General features: G+C 44.7%; 1 protein-coding gene across 1 annotated transcript in view; it reads right to left on the reverse strand.

Moving 5' to 3' along the window:
• Positions 1 to 205: 205 nt before the first annotated feature.
• The window catches only part of LOC144686814 (protein mono-ADP-ribosyltransferase PARP14-like), a 65,600-nt gene continuing 46,511 nt past the window's right edge, over positions 206 to 19,294 (reverse strand). Inside the window, exons 16-20 of the mRNA XM_078552556.1 lie at positions 13,664 to 13,843; positions 10,903 to 11,562; positions 7,945 to 8,090; positions 5,564 to 5,738; positions 206 to 2,057 (exon numbers count right to left, since the gene is read on the reverse strand). Of these exons, the coding sequence (XP_078408682.1) occupies positions 1,756 to 2,057; positions 5,564 to 5,738; positions 7,945 to 8,090; positions 10,903 to 11,562; positions 13,664 to 13,843 (1,463 nt within the window). The 3' untranslated portion in view covers positions 206 to 1,755. The remainder of the gene's footprint in view (positions 2,058 to 5,563; positions 5,739 to 7,944; positions 8,091 to 10,902; positions 11,563 to 13,663; positions 13,844 to 19,294) is intronic.

Here is a 19,294-nt window from a genome sequence, read left to right on the forward strand (position 1 = left end):
CTTCAACAGTGCGCCCTGTGGAGCAATGGGAAATCACCGATTGGATTGCTGCATATGCACGGACACCAGAAGTTACAATCAGTTTCACAGGAGTAGCGATGGTGAATACCTACCGTTTTGCCATCAGAGCTATTGCAAATCCTGGCGATTATTTCTGCTAAATTTAAATCCTCAACGTTGTGTATACAAGGCAGGTAAAACAATATGTGGACTTGTGTTTTATTAAATTAAATGTATTTGAACAAAATCACTGGCAGTGATGTTTACAATGATAACTTCCTCAGAGGGATTCCCAGCACCACTTTTGCACTTTAGAATAAGCTGTTTACTTTAGTTTATAACATGGAATTGCACAGAAGTTAATTTGACAGTAAAGCAATTTAGTCATCCTGCAGAATAGTTTCAACCATAATGCTTGCAGTATATTCTAAAATAGCTTGTATCCTAAAGGACAATTGCTATTAAAATGTAATTGGATTAACTCCTCACACTGGTGTGCCTGTTCTCCCTTATATCTTTGGTTGTTTTTCCCTATTTGGATGGATTGTGTCGCTCTGGTAACCGAACATATTTAGGCAAAAGTCTTGTGTAAATTAGGGGCCATGCCAACATCCAGAGATGACAAGATATAAATCGAATTTTTGTACATATACACTAAGAATTTTGGAATGGACTTGAGTACAGATGAGCACAGGATGCTTTTTCATGAGGGGAGTGAGAGATCAACTGCTGTGCCATCTCATTGTTTGCCTCCAGCCCAAAGTGATTGTCTCTTTACTTTGGTAACCACATTGGCTCTGATGTGAAATGAGGTAAAAACAGAAAATGCTGCAAATATACAGCAGATCTATTAGCATCCATAGAGAAAACGACAGGTTGGGATATTTCACCCTGAAAGGTATATGCACCCAAAACATCAGAGTCTAAGTTTTCTCTTAATGAACATTGATGGATATGCTGAATATTTTTGGCCTTTCCTATTTTAATTTCCAATTTCCAGCATTTGCAGTTTTTTTTTTTCTCTTTTTAATTTGCAATGTGACCCACGTTTGGACAGGTGCAAACTGAACAGAGGAGGGCCCACAGCCCACAAACACCTGGTTTCATTCAAATTGTTAGGAAAGTGGCATTCTCACTTATACAGTCGTAATGGCGGCTGGTGTGGGAAATAGAGAATGATTCATACTGATGTCACAGACAGGCAAGGAATCACTGAAAGATCAGTGAAGGCATTTACTGGGACAAAGGAGGTAGAAGCCTGGCGACAGAAGGCCTTTAATTTGGTTTTGACATTCTAAAAGTTACTGACGGGCCAGGTGAAGCAGCAGCGTCCCTCTTGGCCCCGCCAAAGATTCCTTGGGTCTCCCCTACCCAATCCATCTCCACTCCCTGGATCACAGGATTTACTGATTCCTTTCCCATCCTCTACAATACTTGTCGTAGGGTGGCGGGGGTGGCGCGGGGGTCGGGGAGGGGGGGGGGGGGGGTGGCAGACCATTTCTATGGGTCCCTGACAATGCCTAACCTCCCCCTCATTCAACATCCTAGATTATGATTAATCTTTGTCTTCTAAGGTTATGCTGTTTCACCTTAGGTTGGAAAGAGTGCCCACTGGCAACCTGATACATTACAGTGTCCTGAACAGATCATCAATGTGTATGCTGCAACTTGTGCTATGCTGGATTTACCAAAAATATGACTGACATTCTAATAAATTGCTGTGAAATCATGGTTGCTGGACAGGGTGCTTCTGATTCATACTGTCTTCGTTTTGAAGGTTATCAAGTACTCAGGATATGCTCCATCATCGCAGAAAACAACAAAAGTAGTGGGCTTAGTTAAATTATTCACTGCACAGTCGCAAAGGTCTGCTGGGTCGTTTTGTGCATTTACTGGTGTTGGTTCCAGCATATTTTGTTGTCCTCTGCATTTCTTCCCAGTAATCACTCGTGCTTGATAAATGTATTGGCATCCGTCAGAATCCGGGCTGGCGTATATATTTTTACATGAATACGAGGCATTCAAGGCAAAGTAAGTTCCTTTTCCGTAGAAAGTGGCTAAGAAGCATGAAACATATATTACTAGATAGTTGCTTAAATTGACAATCTGCTGCATTGCACCTTCTAAAAACATGGGAAAACTCAAAGGGCTACAGTAAATAGAAAAGCTGCAACTTGAAAATCCCAGGCAAGTTAAGTGTCTTTGTTTTTGCACGCTTTGATGGGACGTGGGCATCACTGGCAAGGCCAGCATTTGCTGCCCATCCCTAATTGCCCTTGAACTGAGTGTCTTGCGCGGCCATTTCAGAAGGCAGTTGATCTGGATCTAGAGTCACATGGAGGCCAGCGCATTTGCTTCCCTGAAGGACATTAGTGAGCCAGATGGGTTTATTATGGCAATCAATGATAGTTTCGTGGCCTTTCATCTCCAAGACGAGCTTTCAATTCCAGATTTTAGTAATTAAATTTAAATTCCATCAACCGCCGTGGTGGGATTTGAACCCATAGCCTCAGAGAATTAGCCTGGTCATTCCAGATTACTAGTCCAGTGACACTACCACTATACCGCTGATCTCCCCAATGGGGAAAGAGGAAAAATAATGCCATAAAATTAAAAATAGGCAGAGAAAAGAGGATTAAAGGGAGGGAACAGAAAATATATTTGTGCTGATTGACTTTTCTGCAGACCGTGTGACAGATGCAGCCCGTCACTTTTAGGCTGTTTCGTTTTTGGCTTGTGAAAATGAGAGCGTGGGTGGATACATTAAAAAAAGATTAATAGTATTTTAGGCTTCATATTAGGAGGATAAAGTGCCAGAATAAAGAAGTAACTATAAATTTGTACAAGGCATTGCTCCAGCCACTATTAGAGTATTATGTATAGTTTTAGATATTCAGTTATAGAAAGAGCAATAAAGCCATGGGGAATGTGAATTGAAGGTGGCAGGACAGGTTGAGAATGTGGTTTAAAAGGCATTTGGGAACCTGGGCTTTATATATAGAGGTATAGAGTACAACAGCAGGGAAATTATGATATACCTTTATAATGCTCTAGTTTGGCATCAATTAGAGTATTGTGTCCAATTCTGCGCACTGCACTTTATCAAGCACGTGAAGTATTTAGAGCATGTGAAGAAAAGATTTACAAGAATGATTCCAGGGATGAGGGGCTTTAGTCAAGTGGATAGATTGGAGAAGCTGGGGTTATTTTCCTTAGAGAAGAGAAGGTTGAGAGGAGGTTTGATGAAGATGTTCAAAGTCATGAAGAGTCTAGGCAGAGTAGTTGGAGAGAAATTGTTCCCAGTAGTGGAAGAGTTTAGAACCAGAGGTCACTGATTTAAGGTAACTGGAAAAAGAACCAAGAAAGAGCTTTTTTTTACACAGCAAATGGTTAGGCTTTTGAATGCACTATCAGAGAGTGTAGTGGAGGCAGATACAATCAGGGCTTCCAAAAGGAAATTGGTTAAGCACCTGGAGAGAGAAAATAAATCAGGGCTATGGGGGAAGGGCAGGAGAGTGAGGCTAGCTCGAGTTGCTCTTTCAGAGAGCCAGCATGGATCTGCTGGGCCAAATGGCCTCCTCTGTTCTGTAACCATTCTATGATTCTATAATATACAGCACAGGGTTCTCCAGGATTGCACCAGGGGTGGTTAAGTGTTGTTATGACGGGAGGCCAGATATTGCACCTGTTTGTATTCAAACAGAAGAAGCTATGAGATTTGGTGAAACATTTTAAAATTATAAAGGGTTTTGATACACTGACTAGAGAAAGATTACTTTCTCGGGTTGTTTAGGGGTATCTATGATGAGGGTGCATCAACTTAAAATGTTCACCAAAATGGAGCGGAGAGTAGGAAACGTTGTTTATGCAGTTCTTAGAATAGGGGATGCTTTGCCGCGGAATAGTTCAAACAGTGAATTCTGAATCTTTAAAAGAAAGAGTAGATAAGCATTTAAAGCTGAAAAATGAACAAGGGAACAATGCCATGTGGAAAGAGGTGGGCAGTGGGTTTAGCTTTGGATACAAATGTTGTTCTTTCAATTTAATGTACTGTTTTGATTGCTCAGGATCTGGTCTCCTCAACACTGGGAAATCCAAATACAGATTGGGTGACTGCTTTGCAGAACGCATTCATTCAGACCACAACCCTGACCCTTTGCCATTTTTATCCTCTGCCCCACTACGACCTCTCAATCATTGGCCTCCTACGCTGTTCCAATGAAACTCAAGGAACATCACCTCACATTTCAGTTAGACATTTTGCAGAAATTTCAGATCATGACCTCTGCCCCCATTTTCTCGGCAGCTTTTGATGACAATTCTGTTATTCCCAATTTGCATATCCTCTAGACACAACTTTTGCTTCTTGTCCCATTACCATCTACTTTGCATTGCACCATGGTCTACCGTGTAACAGACCTTCCCTTCTGTTCTTCCCAGCGCCCCACTTTTGCTGCCACTATACTTACTTAAAACTTGTTACATCTCTACCTTTTACCAATCCTGATGAACAGTGTTGAAACATTAGGCCTGATTTTAACTTTGTGTATGTGGGTGCATTTAGAATGTCTTAAAATTGGGCCCGTTAATCCTCTCCACAGATGCTACCTGACCTCAGTCGCGTTTTCAGTTTTTATTTCAGATTTTCAGCATCCGTTAAGTATTTTACCTTTCTTTCATTCACAGCCACTAATCTTCCAGGAATTCCCACCTTGAAAAAGCTCTGCCCTTCTCTCTGACAGGATTTCTTTTTGTTGCTTCTACCTTGTCCATTTCCATTGTCTGCCTTGTTGTATTTGATCTGGCTCTGGCTCTGACTTATCCCACATGGGTTCCAACTGAAATTCTTCCCTTCACGTTTCCGATCCACCCATGATCACAGGTATCTCCAAGTTTCTTGAACCACCTCACTCCCTGCATTCTGAGATCCATGCTTAACTCTATGCACTACTACATGCACGCTCCCAAACTCTCTCAACAGCAGCACTGACTTGTTATCTCAAAGGTGTCCTATTTTACCTTAACAAATTCAATTTGCCTTATTCACCCTCTGTCCCAAGGACTACCATTCTACAACTCCCAAAGTAAAGAAGTACTTCCCAGCTGACTCTCCAACCAGAGTTATTCAACCTATCAAAACCCTTGAAAATTTTTTTTAAAAGGCCTCAAATGAGTTCCCTCAGCTTTCTCTGCTCTAATAGAAATAGTTCCAACATCTCAAGTCTCCCCTCATACCTACATTTTCCAACCCCTGGCATCATCCTGGTGAAGCTTCTGGATTATCTCCAATGTTGACATGTCTGTCTGTGTACCTTATTTCTGTGCTGCATGGCATTAGCTAGTTACAGCTAACCATGAGTTGATTACAATGACATTTTCCCCATCCCATTGACATCTGAATTTGTCATCTTCAAAAGTCTTAGCAAGAACTCAGAACAGGCAGCTGCTAAGTTCCTTCATTTGAATTCACTCTTTCAAACATTGCTCACTGCTTTTCTTTGCCAGGTCTGAATATTCCAGCAGAATGTTGGTCTATTTATTCTTGTATTTCTCAGGTTCTTACCATTTCTCCCGCAAAAGCTTCTGTTGAAGCCAGTTTTGTTCACTTTTTGGGAAATTTCCTTTGTGGTCCCATGATAAAGGATCTGCTCAATATTTAGCCCGGGATTCTTTCTTTCTGCAGTTTCTTTCCTGATAGAATAACTTAGCCAAAGCTTGAGATTCTGAATCCTTTCGATCTGGATGAAATATTTATACAGTATTAGTTTTTAAAGTAAAAATAAATAACGAACAATTGCAAGTAATATTATTTAGTAAAAGACATTCCATATGGATCTCACTGAACACTAAATTAAGTTGGGCCTGAAATTTTGAACAGAGCTAAAATCGATCAATCAGAACGGGATTTGACAATGGGATAGAGCTGAATTCTACTGGGATTCATTCTCAATCTCCAGTGGAGCAACTTTCCAGTAGGGGGAAAGAGGTGTTCCTGGAGGTCAGGTTTGGAGATGTTTGATGGAATAGTATAGGAAAACAAAAATGAGGAAGGGATGCTTTGTGTTTGGAGTACTACAGAATGAAAGGTTTGCAGGAGGAGGTTCCTGGTACAACAATTTCTGGATGTATTTGCATTTTAATGGTCTTACATAAGAACATAGGAAATAGGAGCTTGAGTAGGCCTTTGAGCCTGCTTAACCATTCAACAAGATCATGGCTGATCTTAGTCATCTTAGCAAGATCTTAGTGGCCCAGCTTCATTGAAAGTGGTGGTAAAAAGGAAAATCCAAACAACGGATTTGAAGCTTGTACATGGAATTGGACACCCACAATCAAGACCCAACGTGTTCTTAGGTCTTCAGGTGAAGCGCAGTTAGAGAGCTGGTGATAACTGAAACAGAATATAAGAACAGAATTCCGTCTCTATTTTACGGTAATACATTCTGTCCTTATTTACTTTGATTTTACACGATAGCTTATAGTTAAATAATAAAACTTACAGTAATTTGGGAAGCAGGTATGCAGGGAAGGGGCCCGAAACCAGGTGGAGCTTTGTACAATGCTGCAGGTGGGCAGAGATTGGAAGCTTAAGGAATCAGGGGAGAGTGGAGGGATGAGATCGCAGACCTCGGTGGCGGAGATGGTGTTGGTGGAAGGGAGTTCGAAGACCTCGTGGCAGGGGATTGGAGATTGGGGCGGAATTGGTGACCAGAGGCCTGGGGGTAGATCAGAGGCTTTGGAAAGTGAGGCCAGAGGCCTCTGAGCGGTGAGGAGTGGTGGAACTAGAGGGTCTCGGAGGATAGATCGGAGGCCTCAAGGGGTGGCAAATCAGAAGCCTCGGGGCGGGGAGTGGAGTTGGAAGGGGGGAACTGAAAAGGGTGAGGTGTCCAATCATGGAGGAGTTGTCCGGGTAGCAATGCTGAATCCAGCAGGTATGTGGCCCTCCTGATCCAGAAGTCTCCTTCCTCAGTTTTGCTGGCCAGCTTCCCAAAATCCAAAGCTGAGGAGTTGACAATGAAAATCTTGAGATGCTACCCTGGTGGGAGGGTTTAAATACACAAAGTACAGGCAGAGATAAGACTTTATACAATGGCCAGGATTTTCCAGTCGTTGTGCAGGCCTGGTGGGCGGGCCGGGGAGCAGTGGGGAACCCGACCACAACCCGCAATTAACGGCCAGTTAGCGTGAAACGCCTGCTGCAGCGCTGCCGGGGTGGGGGCGAGAGGAACGCGAGCGACGAAGTTTGCGCATGCGTGTGGGTGCGTGCAGTAACAGCTCCACGAGGCACAGAGCTGCCTTGGGGAGCTGACGATTTTCAGCACTCAAAATAAAGAAATGAAAAACAGTGAAAGCATGTCCCCTCGTGTGATTCTGTCACATGAGCGGGGACATGTTTGATAGGAGTGCAAAAAGATTTAAACATTCTTTTAATCACTGGTCAAAGCCTCATCCCGCCCGTGGATGAGGCTTCGCCAAAAATGCAAAGGCAGCTTGGCCTTTTCCCCCGCCCGGCAACCTAACGGTCGGAGGGGTAGTGAAAAATTTCAATCAATTTGTTCATTAAGGGCTTTAATAGGCCGCTTAATTATCGGCCGGCGGGCTGCCAACTCCCGCGTGCGCCCTCCGACTGAAATATCGCGCAAGTGCGCAATAACGTCAGGACACTCGCCCGACGTCATCGCACGCGTCTTGCACTCGATCGGGTCTCAGACATGCCCAACCAACGAGCGAAAAATTCTGCCCTATAGGTAGAAAAATGAATGGATTTCAAACCAGAATCCAAAACAAATCACATCCATTCCTTAAATCTTAACTGTTAGCTTTTTATTTTTAATGTCTGGCATCTGACCTGTGTTTAGTAGAAATTTTAGTGGTTTGCTTTACAGGATAAAGCTGAGTAACAGGCAATAACATATGATGTCAAATTTTATTGAACATGCGTACCTTGACTATGTCGACAATTGTGTTCTGACAAGATTTCTCGAATGTCGCTGCTACATCTTTGTATTCTGTTGTACTTGCCTGAAGCGTAACCATTAAAACTTCCTGATCTTTCATGTCAATCCAATTTGTTGGGAGTTCGAGTTTGGCTGGAACATAAAATAGATGCAAATGCAGTAGGAACGTGCATTCCAAAAGTTAACGTCAAAGTTTCACTATTCATTTGTAAATGATCTATCTTTGCAAATCAGTTTAGTTCAGATACCTGCTTCATTCTTGTCATCAAATATCAAAGTAAAACCATACGGTAAAGGCAATTAATTCCTGCTTAACTCTGCTCACTGAGTTGAAAACATTTGGGGCATTACTTAAACTGTCAAGTGTTATGACTTGGCAGATGATGCGTGCCAGGCAGACAAAATCCACAAGGGAAACTTGGCTATGCTACCACAATGGTTTTGCAATTTTTATTTATTATGAGAAGATTTGTGCATTGAATTCTGAAGTAATGAGTCCACTAATACCTTTAGAGATTTTTTTAAAATTAAAACATTTATTACCAAAAAAGATTTCTAGCACATACTTAAGATTGCAGTTACTTAATACTGTACTAAATGAAATTTATATAACATATATAACATGTTTAGTCCAGGCTTCCTGCTGACAAATCGCAAAATCCCTAATTAACCTGACTCCCAACAATACACCCCCTTCAAGGCAGTCCAAAATAGATTTTGAATTTAAATAGCAAGCCAGCAAGTTTACCATAGCACGCATTTGACAGTGGCATTCCAAAGGCTTTCCTTCACCTTTGCTTACTGGACACAGCAGACTTCTGATAAAGTGGCTGGAGGCCTCCCCAAGGATGTTTTACATGGTCCTCTTAGATCTTACATGGCCCCACAACATAGCCTTCTATCCTCTTTATATATGTTTCTTTCTCTTTAATCTGCAAATTCCATTGTTCTATATGTCTTTGGAAGTTTACTTTTCCCATAATATACAAATTTTTCATGTTGCAAATATGGTTAGTACTTTTGGGAAAAATAAACACGCTGCTTGGCCTTGCTTATCTTGTTAGTTGTAAACATCCAATCATCCCTTTGAAACCTAAACAACCCCTTCACATATCTCAAAATATAGATGCGAAGACCTCATCCATGTTTACTCATGAGCATTTCAAATGCCTTTTACCCTTAACTTATTTTGGTAATTTCAAGCTTGCAGTCTATCTGACTCTAATTCAATTAAATCACACAGCCAGAACCATCTATACTCACACCCATAAACCTACTTTACAATAAACCACAATAATATAATGAAAAAATGTTAGTTTCATGACACAAAGTGTAAACTTTCAAGAAGAAAATACTTTAAGTTTCCTTCTGGCTACTGAAGATAATTAAGCAAAATTTCCCAGATATCAAACCTGCCTGCTTGCATTCCAATGCCGATATTTTTATAATCATAACATGGTAGCATCACTGTGCTTTCTGTTATTTCACCATATGTTATTTCACACAATCTCATGCCTTCAGTCCTGATCCTAAACATGCTGGAGGTACAGTAAATTTGAGTGAGGAAAATCTTAGCTCCTCCATCTTCAGGGTTTACCACCACATCATCGAACTATCTCTTCAATCAGCATTAATGCCAGGCTATAGCAGTTCCATGCCCATTCACCCAGTATCTACAATGAACACTACAGTGACAGCAGGATTTGTAAAAAAAAGCTTTAAAAAAGTCATTCATTGATAATTTTCCACTTTCTTAAAAAAAAACCATTTTTACTAAAGGGTGATAAAAGTATTAAACATTCAGACACATTAAAGTTTAAATAGCTGAAACTGTAGGCACTTGAAACCTCTTAACCTTGTGTAAGTAAACATTGTGACATTAACAGCAGAGAACTGAGAGCCAGAACTGTCAATCAAACAATGTTTTCTCTGTGGCTCAGGTGTTTCAAAAGGTTAATGGATTTCCAGGCTCTCAGCTAAGCCTCATTCTGTGTGCCATAGGGGGCCCTTACTCTGGCATGGGGAGTGTGAGGAGTCATAGGGGGTGGGTGGCGGGGCATATCTTTGCATGGAAAGTATGAGGGGGCATAGGGGCTGGGTGAGGGGAATACCTTGGCATAGGGAGCATGAGAGGCCATAGGGGGCTGTGAGGGAGCATACACTGCGATGGGAGATATGAGGAGCCATAGTGGGTGGGTAGGGGGGCATACTTTAAATGTATAGGGCCCTTGAGAAGTACCTTTTGAATTTACGCTTTATAAGTTCCCCTCCGAGGGGCCATGAACCTAAAGTCCTTTAAAACCTGGTCCGACTCCATGAAAATTGCAGAGGACTAAGACTATTCCATCTGAGCCTGCACCCTTTAAAGGCCCTGTTGAAAACTGGAAAACTGGGAATAGAGTCAGGAATCCTGGAATTGGGTCAAATCCGCCATTTTTAAAGGGCTACCAACTCTTCCCGAATGAGTGAAAATCCAGGCCATTCACCCATAAGTTAGGAAACTCTCCAACACCTTCTGTTGGTGATTATTCTTCGTGTGTTACTCAACTTACAGGGTGACAACATTATAGCTATACCTGATGCGGTGCTCACCTGAAGTTCAACATGCCATCACTTTCTATCTAGGTTCATTTGACAGAGATCAGGGTGGACACACAAAGTTAATCCCTGCTCTGTTGTGCTATTAACCCTGGTCACAGAATTTGGATGGGTCTTTGCTGGGGCAGACTGGGCCATACCACACTTCCAGCAGTAAGTAGCCAAACCAGGGTTCTAGGCTTTTAACTTCAGACTTGCTCAAAAAGACAAAGAAACTGTTATTCAAAATGCAATCTAAATGAAAATTAATGAAGAAACTAAAGTCAGTTAAGAAGTTTCAGCATGATGTGTGCACCAGGTTCCCCGATTAATTCTTTTATAAAGATAACTATTTGTTTTGACATACCTGCTTCAAGAAGTCTTCTCTTAATATCCACTAAGTTTCCTTTTGAATCTTTTTCTTGCATCTTGTCAAAGTCAATGGTGCACGTTGTCCCATTTTTCATGCAAACTAAGGTTTTCTTTTTATCCAGGTAAGCTTTCTCAAGGTCGCAGTTTAAAGATTCATCATAAGGTTGAACTGTTCCATTGTGCACAAACTCCCACTGAACAATCTTCTTCATATGAGTCTCTTCCTGCTTTCTATCCTCTCTTCCTTTGGCAGCCTGCAGCATAGAATTCACTTCCATAAAGGATTCCAGAACATCGATATTGTGCCCATCTATTGTTATTTTTGTTTGCTGAATTTCAACTTTCAGTTGATGCTTTTGACAGAGATCTACGATTTGTTGTCTTTCACCATCTGAGAAGCAGGCTGCATATTCATTGCATATGGCTTTGCTTTGGCATTTTTTTTTAATTAGATCTTCAACATACTTCTGAGCCTTAGCAATGTCATTCTTCGTCATGCCATATACCTCAACTATGCCAATCAAACGCTTTGCTGCCCTCAGAATGATTGGATAAACAGGTTTGACTGCAGGAACAGTTTTGGTGGCAAGAACAGAGTTGGCGGCAAGAAAAGGTTTGGTGGCAGGAACAGGCTTCACCGAAAAAGTCGCTTGTGCTGAAAAATAAAAGTTATATAACATATATACCATGTTTAGTCCAGACTTTCTGCTGGCATTTTCCAGTGTGGAGAAAGGAATTAATGCTGGAATTATAATAAGGACAGAATGTACGACTTTAAAATGAGGAGTCTTTGGAGTCTGAGACTGCTAAAGAAGATTAACCAAGTACACCTCCAAAAAGCAATCCTAACCTCGCTCCAATTCAGATGGAATTAGATCTGCAGGGCTCGGCAATACACCGAATGCAACAATGTAAAATGCCTGCTGAAGGATTCACTACCTTAAACAGTGTCACCTCCAGAATATACCAGACATCAATTAACTGCCAGTATCAAAATATTAGTAGATTTTTTTTTATTCATTCATGGGATATGGGCTTTGCTGGCTGGGCCAGCATTTATTGCCCATCCCTAGTTGCCCTTGAAAACGTGGTGGTGAGCTGCCTCCTTGAACCGTTGCAGTCCATGTGGTGTAGGCACATGCACAGTGCTGTTTGGGAGGAAGTTCCAGGATTTTGACCCAGCGACAGTGAAGGAACGGTGATATATTTCCAAGTCAGGGTGGTAAGTGACTTGGAGGGGAACTTCAAGGGGGCAGTGTTCCCATCTACCTGCTACCCTTGTCCTTCTAGGTGGTAGTGGTCGTGGGTTTGGAAGGTGCTGTCGAAGGAGCCTTGGTGAATTCCTGCAGTGCATCTTGTAGATGGTACTCACTGCTGCTCCTGTGCGTCGGTGGTGGAGGGAGTGAATGTTTGTGGATCTGGTGCCAATCAAGCGGACTGACTTGTCCTGGACGGTGTCCAGCTTCCTGAGTGCTGTGGGAGCTGCACTCATCCAGGCACGTGTCCTGGAGCTGAAAGAACTGACTTCCAACAACCACAACGACCTTTCTTTCTGCTAGGTATGACTCCAAACAGCGGAGAGTTTCCCCCCTGATTCCCATTGACTCCAGTTTTGCTGGGGCTCCTTGATGCCACACTCAGTCAAGTGCTGCCTTGATGTCAAGGGCAGTCACTCTCACCTCACCTCAGGAGTTCAGCTCTGATTTTTTGCAATGTAACTACAAAACTCTAATATCATCATATATATTTCAAAAGGGGAAAGTACAAAATACTCTTTGACTTCGATATATGTCAGGAGCTTGAGGTCACAAGTTCATTAAGTTCTTACATCTTAAGCTGAATGAGACTGTTTGCAACCCTGACTCCAAGATGAGCTTCCGACTACATAACCATGCCTCCACTAAGATCGCCTACTTCCACCCCAGTAATATCACCTGACTCTACCCCTGCCTCAGCTCACCTGTTCACAATCCTCACCCATGGATTTGTTACTTCTAGAGTCGATGATTCCAACGCACCCCTGGTAGGCCTCACATGTTCTACCCTCCATAAACTTGCTGTTATCCAAAACTCTGCTGTCCCTGTGCTAACTTGCTCCAAGTCCCATTCGCCCATCACCTCTGTGCTTGCTGACCTACAACGGCTCTTAGTTAAGCAATGCCTAGATTTTAAAATTCTCAACCTTGTTTCATATCCCAAGGCCTCGCACCACCCTATCTCTGTAACCTTTTGCAGCCCTCCAAGATACCCACACTCCTCCAACTCTGGCCACTTGAACATCCTGATTTTAACCACTCCACCATCGGTGGCTGTGCCTTCATTTGCCTGGTCCCTAAGATGTAGAATTCCTTCCCTAAACCTCTCCACCTCTCTTTCCTCCTTTAAGACATTCCTTAAAAGCTTACTCTTTAGCCAAGCTCTTGGTCATCTGCCCTAATATCACCTTGGCTTGGTGTAACTTTTTTCTTGACAACACTCCTTCAAACTATATTGGGATGTTTGACTAGATGAAAGGTGCTGTATAAATACAAGTTGTTCTTATTGTTGTTGTGATAAGGCTGATTAATATAACAAACGGGAATGTTACATTGGCCCCATGGTTGCTTTTTTGAGATAATGGCACATGGTGGGCAGGAGTGAATGAAGCTGACTTGCAACAGCTTGATGCCAACAGTGCAAAATAATGATACTTACCGAACGGGGTTTCAAGATTATGGAAAGCATCTGCAGGGATATTGTGCTGAAAAATTCCTCACCTGCAGGCTGTGAAACTCTGAAACGCTGCTCCATACATTGGCGAAATGCATCCATCATCCGTGGTTCGAACAAAATAATCCTTATCAAAGACAGTGAAGGTTGAACGAAGTCTAACACATAATCATTTATTGCATCCAGCAGTACACTTGCAACATCACTAGGCTTCATTCCTGCATGTCCTAAACAAAAAGGCAGAAGATTTGTGTGGTTAAATACAGTGCCATGAGAAAGTTCAATGAAAGCAAAATCTTTAAGGTAAACAAACTACTGATACCCTTGGGGGTACAAATGCACAGGCAGTAGCTAACTTGCAGTACTTCGATCAAGTGACCATATGTAAACCGAAAGACTGAGTGACTGCAAGCTATTTGACCACGGGGGGTATTAGGGGAATGGCTGGTAGCCCTTGCACCTTGGTCAGAAGGTTTTGGATTCAGGCCCACAGATGTTAAACTAAGGCTCCCTCTCAGGCGGACTGAAAAGATCCCTTGGCTCTACTTTGAAGGAGAGCAGGAGAGTTATCCCCAGTGTTCTGGCCAATTTTTATGCCTTGATCAACAGATTATCTGGTCATTATCACATTGCTGTTTGTGGGAGCTTGCTGTGCACAAATTGGCTGCCATGTCTCACACATTATAAAAGTGACTAAAAAATACTCCATTGGCTGTTAAGTGCTTTGGGATGTCCTGTGGTGATGAAAGGTGCTATATAAACGCAAGTCTTTTTTTTACTTCGCAACAACCCAGACATCACACTTTGGCTGGAATTTTCCATTCCCATTGGCGATAGACGTGTTTGGTGGTGTGAGCAGACAATATGGCGGGAAGACCAAAAATTGGCTTTACGATGTCGTGAAACCAGTTTGTGATCGTCCACCCGGCCCATCGATGGCGGGCTGTGTTTCCCGTCGTCCAACGTCAGGAACTTAATTTTAATGCATCTGCATCTCGTCATTGTACCTGCACACCAGAATGATCCCCACAAGTCAAATTTACCTCCCACATCGGTGTGACTTCAGAACGGCGTGATTTAAAAGGCATGCACCTGGCGAGCTGAACTTCAAGGGGAACTCTGAGCTGAGTGCACACAACCTTGCACAGCGCTCACAAGAATCGGCCGTAGGACATCCAAGGAAGGGGAGACGTGCATTCGGCGGGGGCACAGGCAAGTCGCTTTTTTTCAGGCTGCCTTTCAATGTTGTGCCCCAGCAGGGCAAGGGCTTCAGTCTGGGGTGGGGCCTGGGGTGGGGGGGGGGGAAGGGGGGCAAGGTGGCACAGACTGATGGAAGTACACAAGCACATGCTGGGGAAGGGCAGGAGGGTGAGGGATGCGGCCACGCACTTGGAAAAGCTTGTCAAAAGTGAGCAGTCCCCCACATCTGAGACCGTTCAGCAGCAGCTCCATTGACATGCTGGGAGCCCGGTCTCTGAAGCATTTCTGTCCCCTCAAGCAGCGCAAAAGCATGAATGAGCCACCAAATGCTCCAGAACTTTTCACCCCTCGGGCGCAGGCTACAAATTTATGTGCAGTTTAGGGGGCTGCAGAACAATTGGACGACTGGGCAAGTTGTAGAATCCCCTTGTGAAAGGTGGCCATAGCGCAGTCACTGGTGGAGGCACTCACAGCCACATGTAATGAATCCATTACGGTTCAAGCTAACGGTGCAGCCTTGCAGTGTGGGTTAGGAGAATGCCTGCTCCTGAGAGCGCAGCATGTAGTCTGGTGGCTGAAAGTGGTGCCAATTGGTCAACTGGAGTGGGGCAGAGGTGGGTGGGGTTTCGGACAGCCATGAAGCACACTACACACTGGCTATCTAAGTGGTGGCCAGCACTCTCCTGCATGTGTGAAGGGGCCTTCAGACTTAACCAAGAGAGGTTCTTAGGTCACATATGCTAACCCACGTGTCTCTCTCATTGATCCTGCAGGAGGAGAACATCAGGATCATAGAACAGAGTTAACGATTCTGAAGAAGAGTCATCCGGGCTCGAAACATTAACTCTGTTTCTCTCTCCACAGATGTTGTCAGGCCTGCTGTGTTTTTCCAGCATTTTCCGTTTTTTTCTTCATGTTTCCATCATCCACAGTATTTTGCTTTTATTAGGATCCTGGATCCTGGTGATCTAGTGGTACGTCTCATGGCGTCCAGGGAGCAGATAAGGAGAAGAGTGAGGAGAAGAGTGTGATGGAGGTACCTGGCTCGTCAATGGAAGGAGCACTCTCAAGGTTAAGGTGCAGCAGGGCCTCCTGTGCACGCAGCTGAAGATCCACAACAGGCCTTCGCTCGTAGGCACCTCAAAGAACAAAGAAAAGTACAGCACAGGAACAGGCCCTTTGGCCATCCAAGCCTGCGCCGATCATATTGCCCGTCAACTAAAACATTTTGCACTTCCGGGGTCCGTATCCCTCTATTCCCATCCTATTCATGTATTTGTCAAGCTGCCTCTTAAACACCACTATCGTACCTGCTTCCACCACCTCCTCTGGCAGCGAATTCCAGACACTCACTACCTCTGCGTAAAAGACTTGCCCCGCGCATCTCCTCTATAGTTTTCTCCTCTCACCTTAAATCTATGTCCCCTAGTAATTGACTCTTCCACCCTGGGAAAAAACTTCTGACAATCTACTCTGTCCATGCCACTCATAATTTTGTAAACTTCTATCAAGTCGCCCCTCAATCTCCGTCGCTCTAGTGAGAACAATCCGAGTTTCTCCAACCTCTCCTCATAGCTAATAACCTCCAGACCAGGCAGTATCCTGGTAAACCTCCTCTGCACCCTCTCCAATGCCTCCATATCCTTCTGGTAATGTGGTGACCAGAATTGCACGCAATATTCCAAGTGTGGCCTAACCAAGGTTCTATACAGCTGCAGCATGACTTCCCAGCTTTTATACTCAATACCCCTGCCAATGAAGGCAAGCATATGCCATATGCCTTCCTGACTACCTTATCCACCTGCGTTGCCACTTTCAGTGACCTGTGGACCTGTACACCCAGATCCCTCTGGCCGTCGATGCACTTAAGGGTTCTGCCATTTACTGTATAATCCCTGCCTGTATTAGACCTTTCAAAATGCATTACCTCGCATTTGTCCGGATTAAACTCCATCTGCCGTTTCTCCGCCCAAGTCTCCAACCGATCTATATCCTGTTGTATCCTTTTGACAATCCTCTTCATTGTCTGAATAGACCCAGGGTCTATAGACAGCACTTGACATTCCTGCAGATGACTGAGAACAGTATCGCTGAAGACTGCGCATGTCCAGGGAACTGGTCGGCCTCATATGCCAGCTGCTGCAGGATTTGGCGCCACGGGGACATGGATAGCATCCACTGCCAGTGGCCGTGAAAGTGATCGCGGCGCTCAATTTTTATGCCAGTGGCTCCTTCTAAGACTCCACCAGTGATTTGTCCGGAATCTCCAAGCCTCCACCTGCCGGTGCATCCAGGAGGTCACAGACGCCATCTTCACGAAGGCACAGAACTTCGTACACTTTGACTGGGATCAGACAAGCCGGAAGCAAGAGCACTGGGATTTGCAGCAAACTCTGGTTTTCCACACGTGCAGGGTGCCATCAACTGCATTCATGTGGCGTTCAGATCTTCGTGGCAACAAGCAGTCAACTATGTACAGCAAGGGCTCGCTGAATGTTCAGTTGGTCTGCGACCACCACAAACAGGTCTGCACACGTTTCCCAGGGAGCATCCACGACTCCCACATCCTCAGCAAGTCTCAGATCCTTGGCATCTTCCAGGGTCCAGAGAGGCTGCAGGGATGGCTCCTCGGGGACAAGGCTACCCACACAGGATGTGGCTGATGACGCCTGTGCAATGGCCTCAGACTGCAGCAGAGAGACGGTATAATGAGGCTCACGCCGCAACCTGGACTTTGGTGGAGCAAATGATTGGCATTTTGAAAATGAGGTTCCAGTGCCTCGACAGGTCTGGTGGAGCACAGCAATGCAATCCCCAGAGGGTGTCGCACATCATCGTAGCTTGCTGCGCGCTACACAACCTGGCGCTGCAACGGGAGGAGGGCCTGGCTGAGGAGGAGATGGAAAAGCTGCACATTTCCTCCGATGAGGAGGATGTCGAAGGGAATGAGGGTGATGAGGTCCCCGAAGACAAGGATCGCACTGGCGAGATGAGGCAGGCGAGCTTGTGAGGCCCTAGTAGCCACAAGAGGATGATGACGAGATGCAGTGAGGACAGTCCTGACATCCTCACCTTGCACCTGTGAACGTTTGACTCCTGTGTGGCTGATGGTAGCGCACACACCTTCAGTGCTCAGGCTTATATCATGCAGATGCAACGGAGGCCCTAATAGTTGTTAGATTCCAGGAGGAAGATGATGACATGCAGTGAAGACACTCCATAGATCTTCTCATTGCCTCTGAACGTTTGATTCCTTTGTGGCTGATGGCAGCCCACTTGTGCTCTGTGAACAGGGTTGTATCAAGGGGGCAAAGCCGTGAAACTTTAAGTGCACCTGATCCTTTATCAGCCTTCATCACCTGTCCACTTCAAGACCACACCTTAACTAGACACAGATGCTAAAGAGATGGGGGGTGCAGCCCCACTTCAAAGGTGCTGAGAGCACATAGAGAGAATGATGGAACTGCGTGACGCCAGCTCACAACATTCTGGCAGCAATGCCAAGCACCATTGAGGTGCAGGCATCATAAATGTGTCCAACAAGTGTGAATAAGACCATCACTTGGTTCTGATGGTTACACACTGCACAGGGAAGAGGTCCTGCACTGAGACTTCCACCTTTATCTTGTGGAGGAACCATGGTTTCACATCTGAGTGACACAAACACTGCTCATCAGAACAAGGAGCCATAGGCAAGAAGACATTCTTGGGTGTTTATTTACAATAGTGTACATTATGTACAAGTGATTAACACTCATGCCCAGGCTGCACAACTACATCTTCTTAACCTTCCTAACCCTGCCGCTTGGTGCTCCCCTGACATCCACAATAGAGGTGGAGGCAGCCCGTTGACTGCTACGCCCTGTCCGTGATAACCTTGGAGGGCGTCCTCTGGAGTGCCGAGACCAAGAGGGCCCCAGCCTGCTTTGGGTATCCTGCCGTGGGCCAGGCACACCCTTCTTGGCCTATGGAGCTGGAGCTGCGGGGGTTACAGGAAGAGGGAATTTGGATTGGCTGGATATTCCCAGAGTCACCTGAGTGGATGGCCCCGGGGTGTTGAGCTGCTGGTCCTCCTCCTTATGGGCTCCTGAAGACCCCTGGCTGACTCGCTGAGGAGAAGAGGAAGCTGGAATGAGATCGAGCTGCCCTGCATCCCTCTCACATTGCCATTGTTGGAGGTCAACTATGGTGTCAGCGATGGAGTTCAGCCCGCGCAGCAGTGCAGGACCAATGTCCTGGACCAAGGTCTCCATGGCGGCCACCATCCTGCCAGTGTTGACCTCAGTGCGTCAGCATGACAGCGCAAACGCCTTGGACTAAAGGCGGATGGACTCCTCAGCTGTCCCTTGCAATCTGAGGAGTGCGCCAGACATCCTTTCCTGATGTTCCCGTGATTTCCATTGCAGCTCCAACACTGATTGGGCACTGAATCCAGAGGCTCATCATCTGACTGGGTCTCAGCAGGTTCCGTGCTTCCA

Source organism: Cetorhinus maximus, chromosome 11, assembly GCF_964194155.1.
Source record: "Cetorhinus maximus chromosome 11, sCetMax3.hap1.1, whole genome shotgun sequence".
Classification (NCBI taxonomy): domain Eukaryota; kingdom Metazoa; phylum Chordata; class Chondrichthyes; order Lamniformes; family Cetorhinidae; genus Cetorhinus; species Cetorhinus maximus.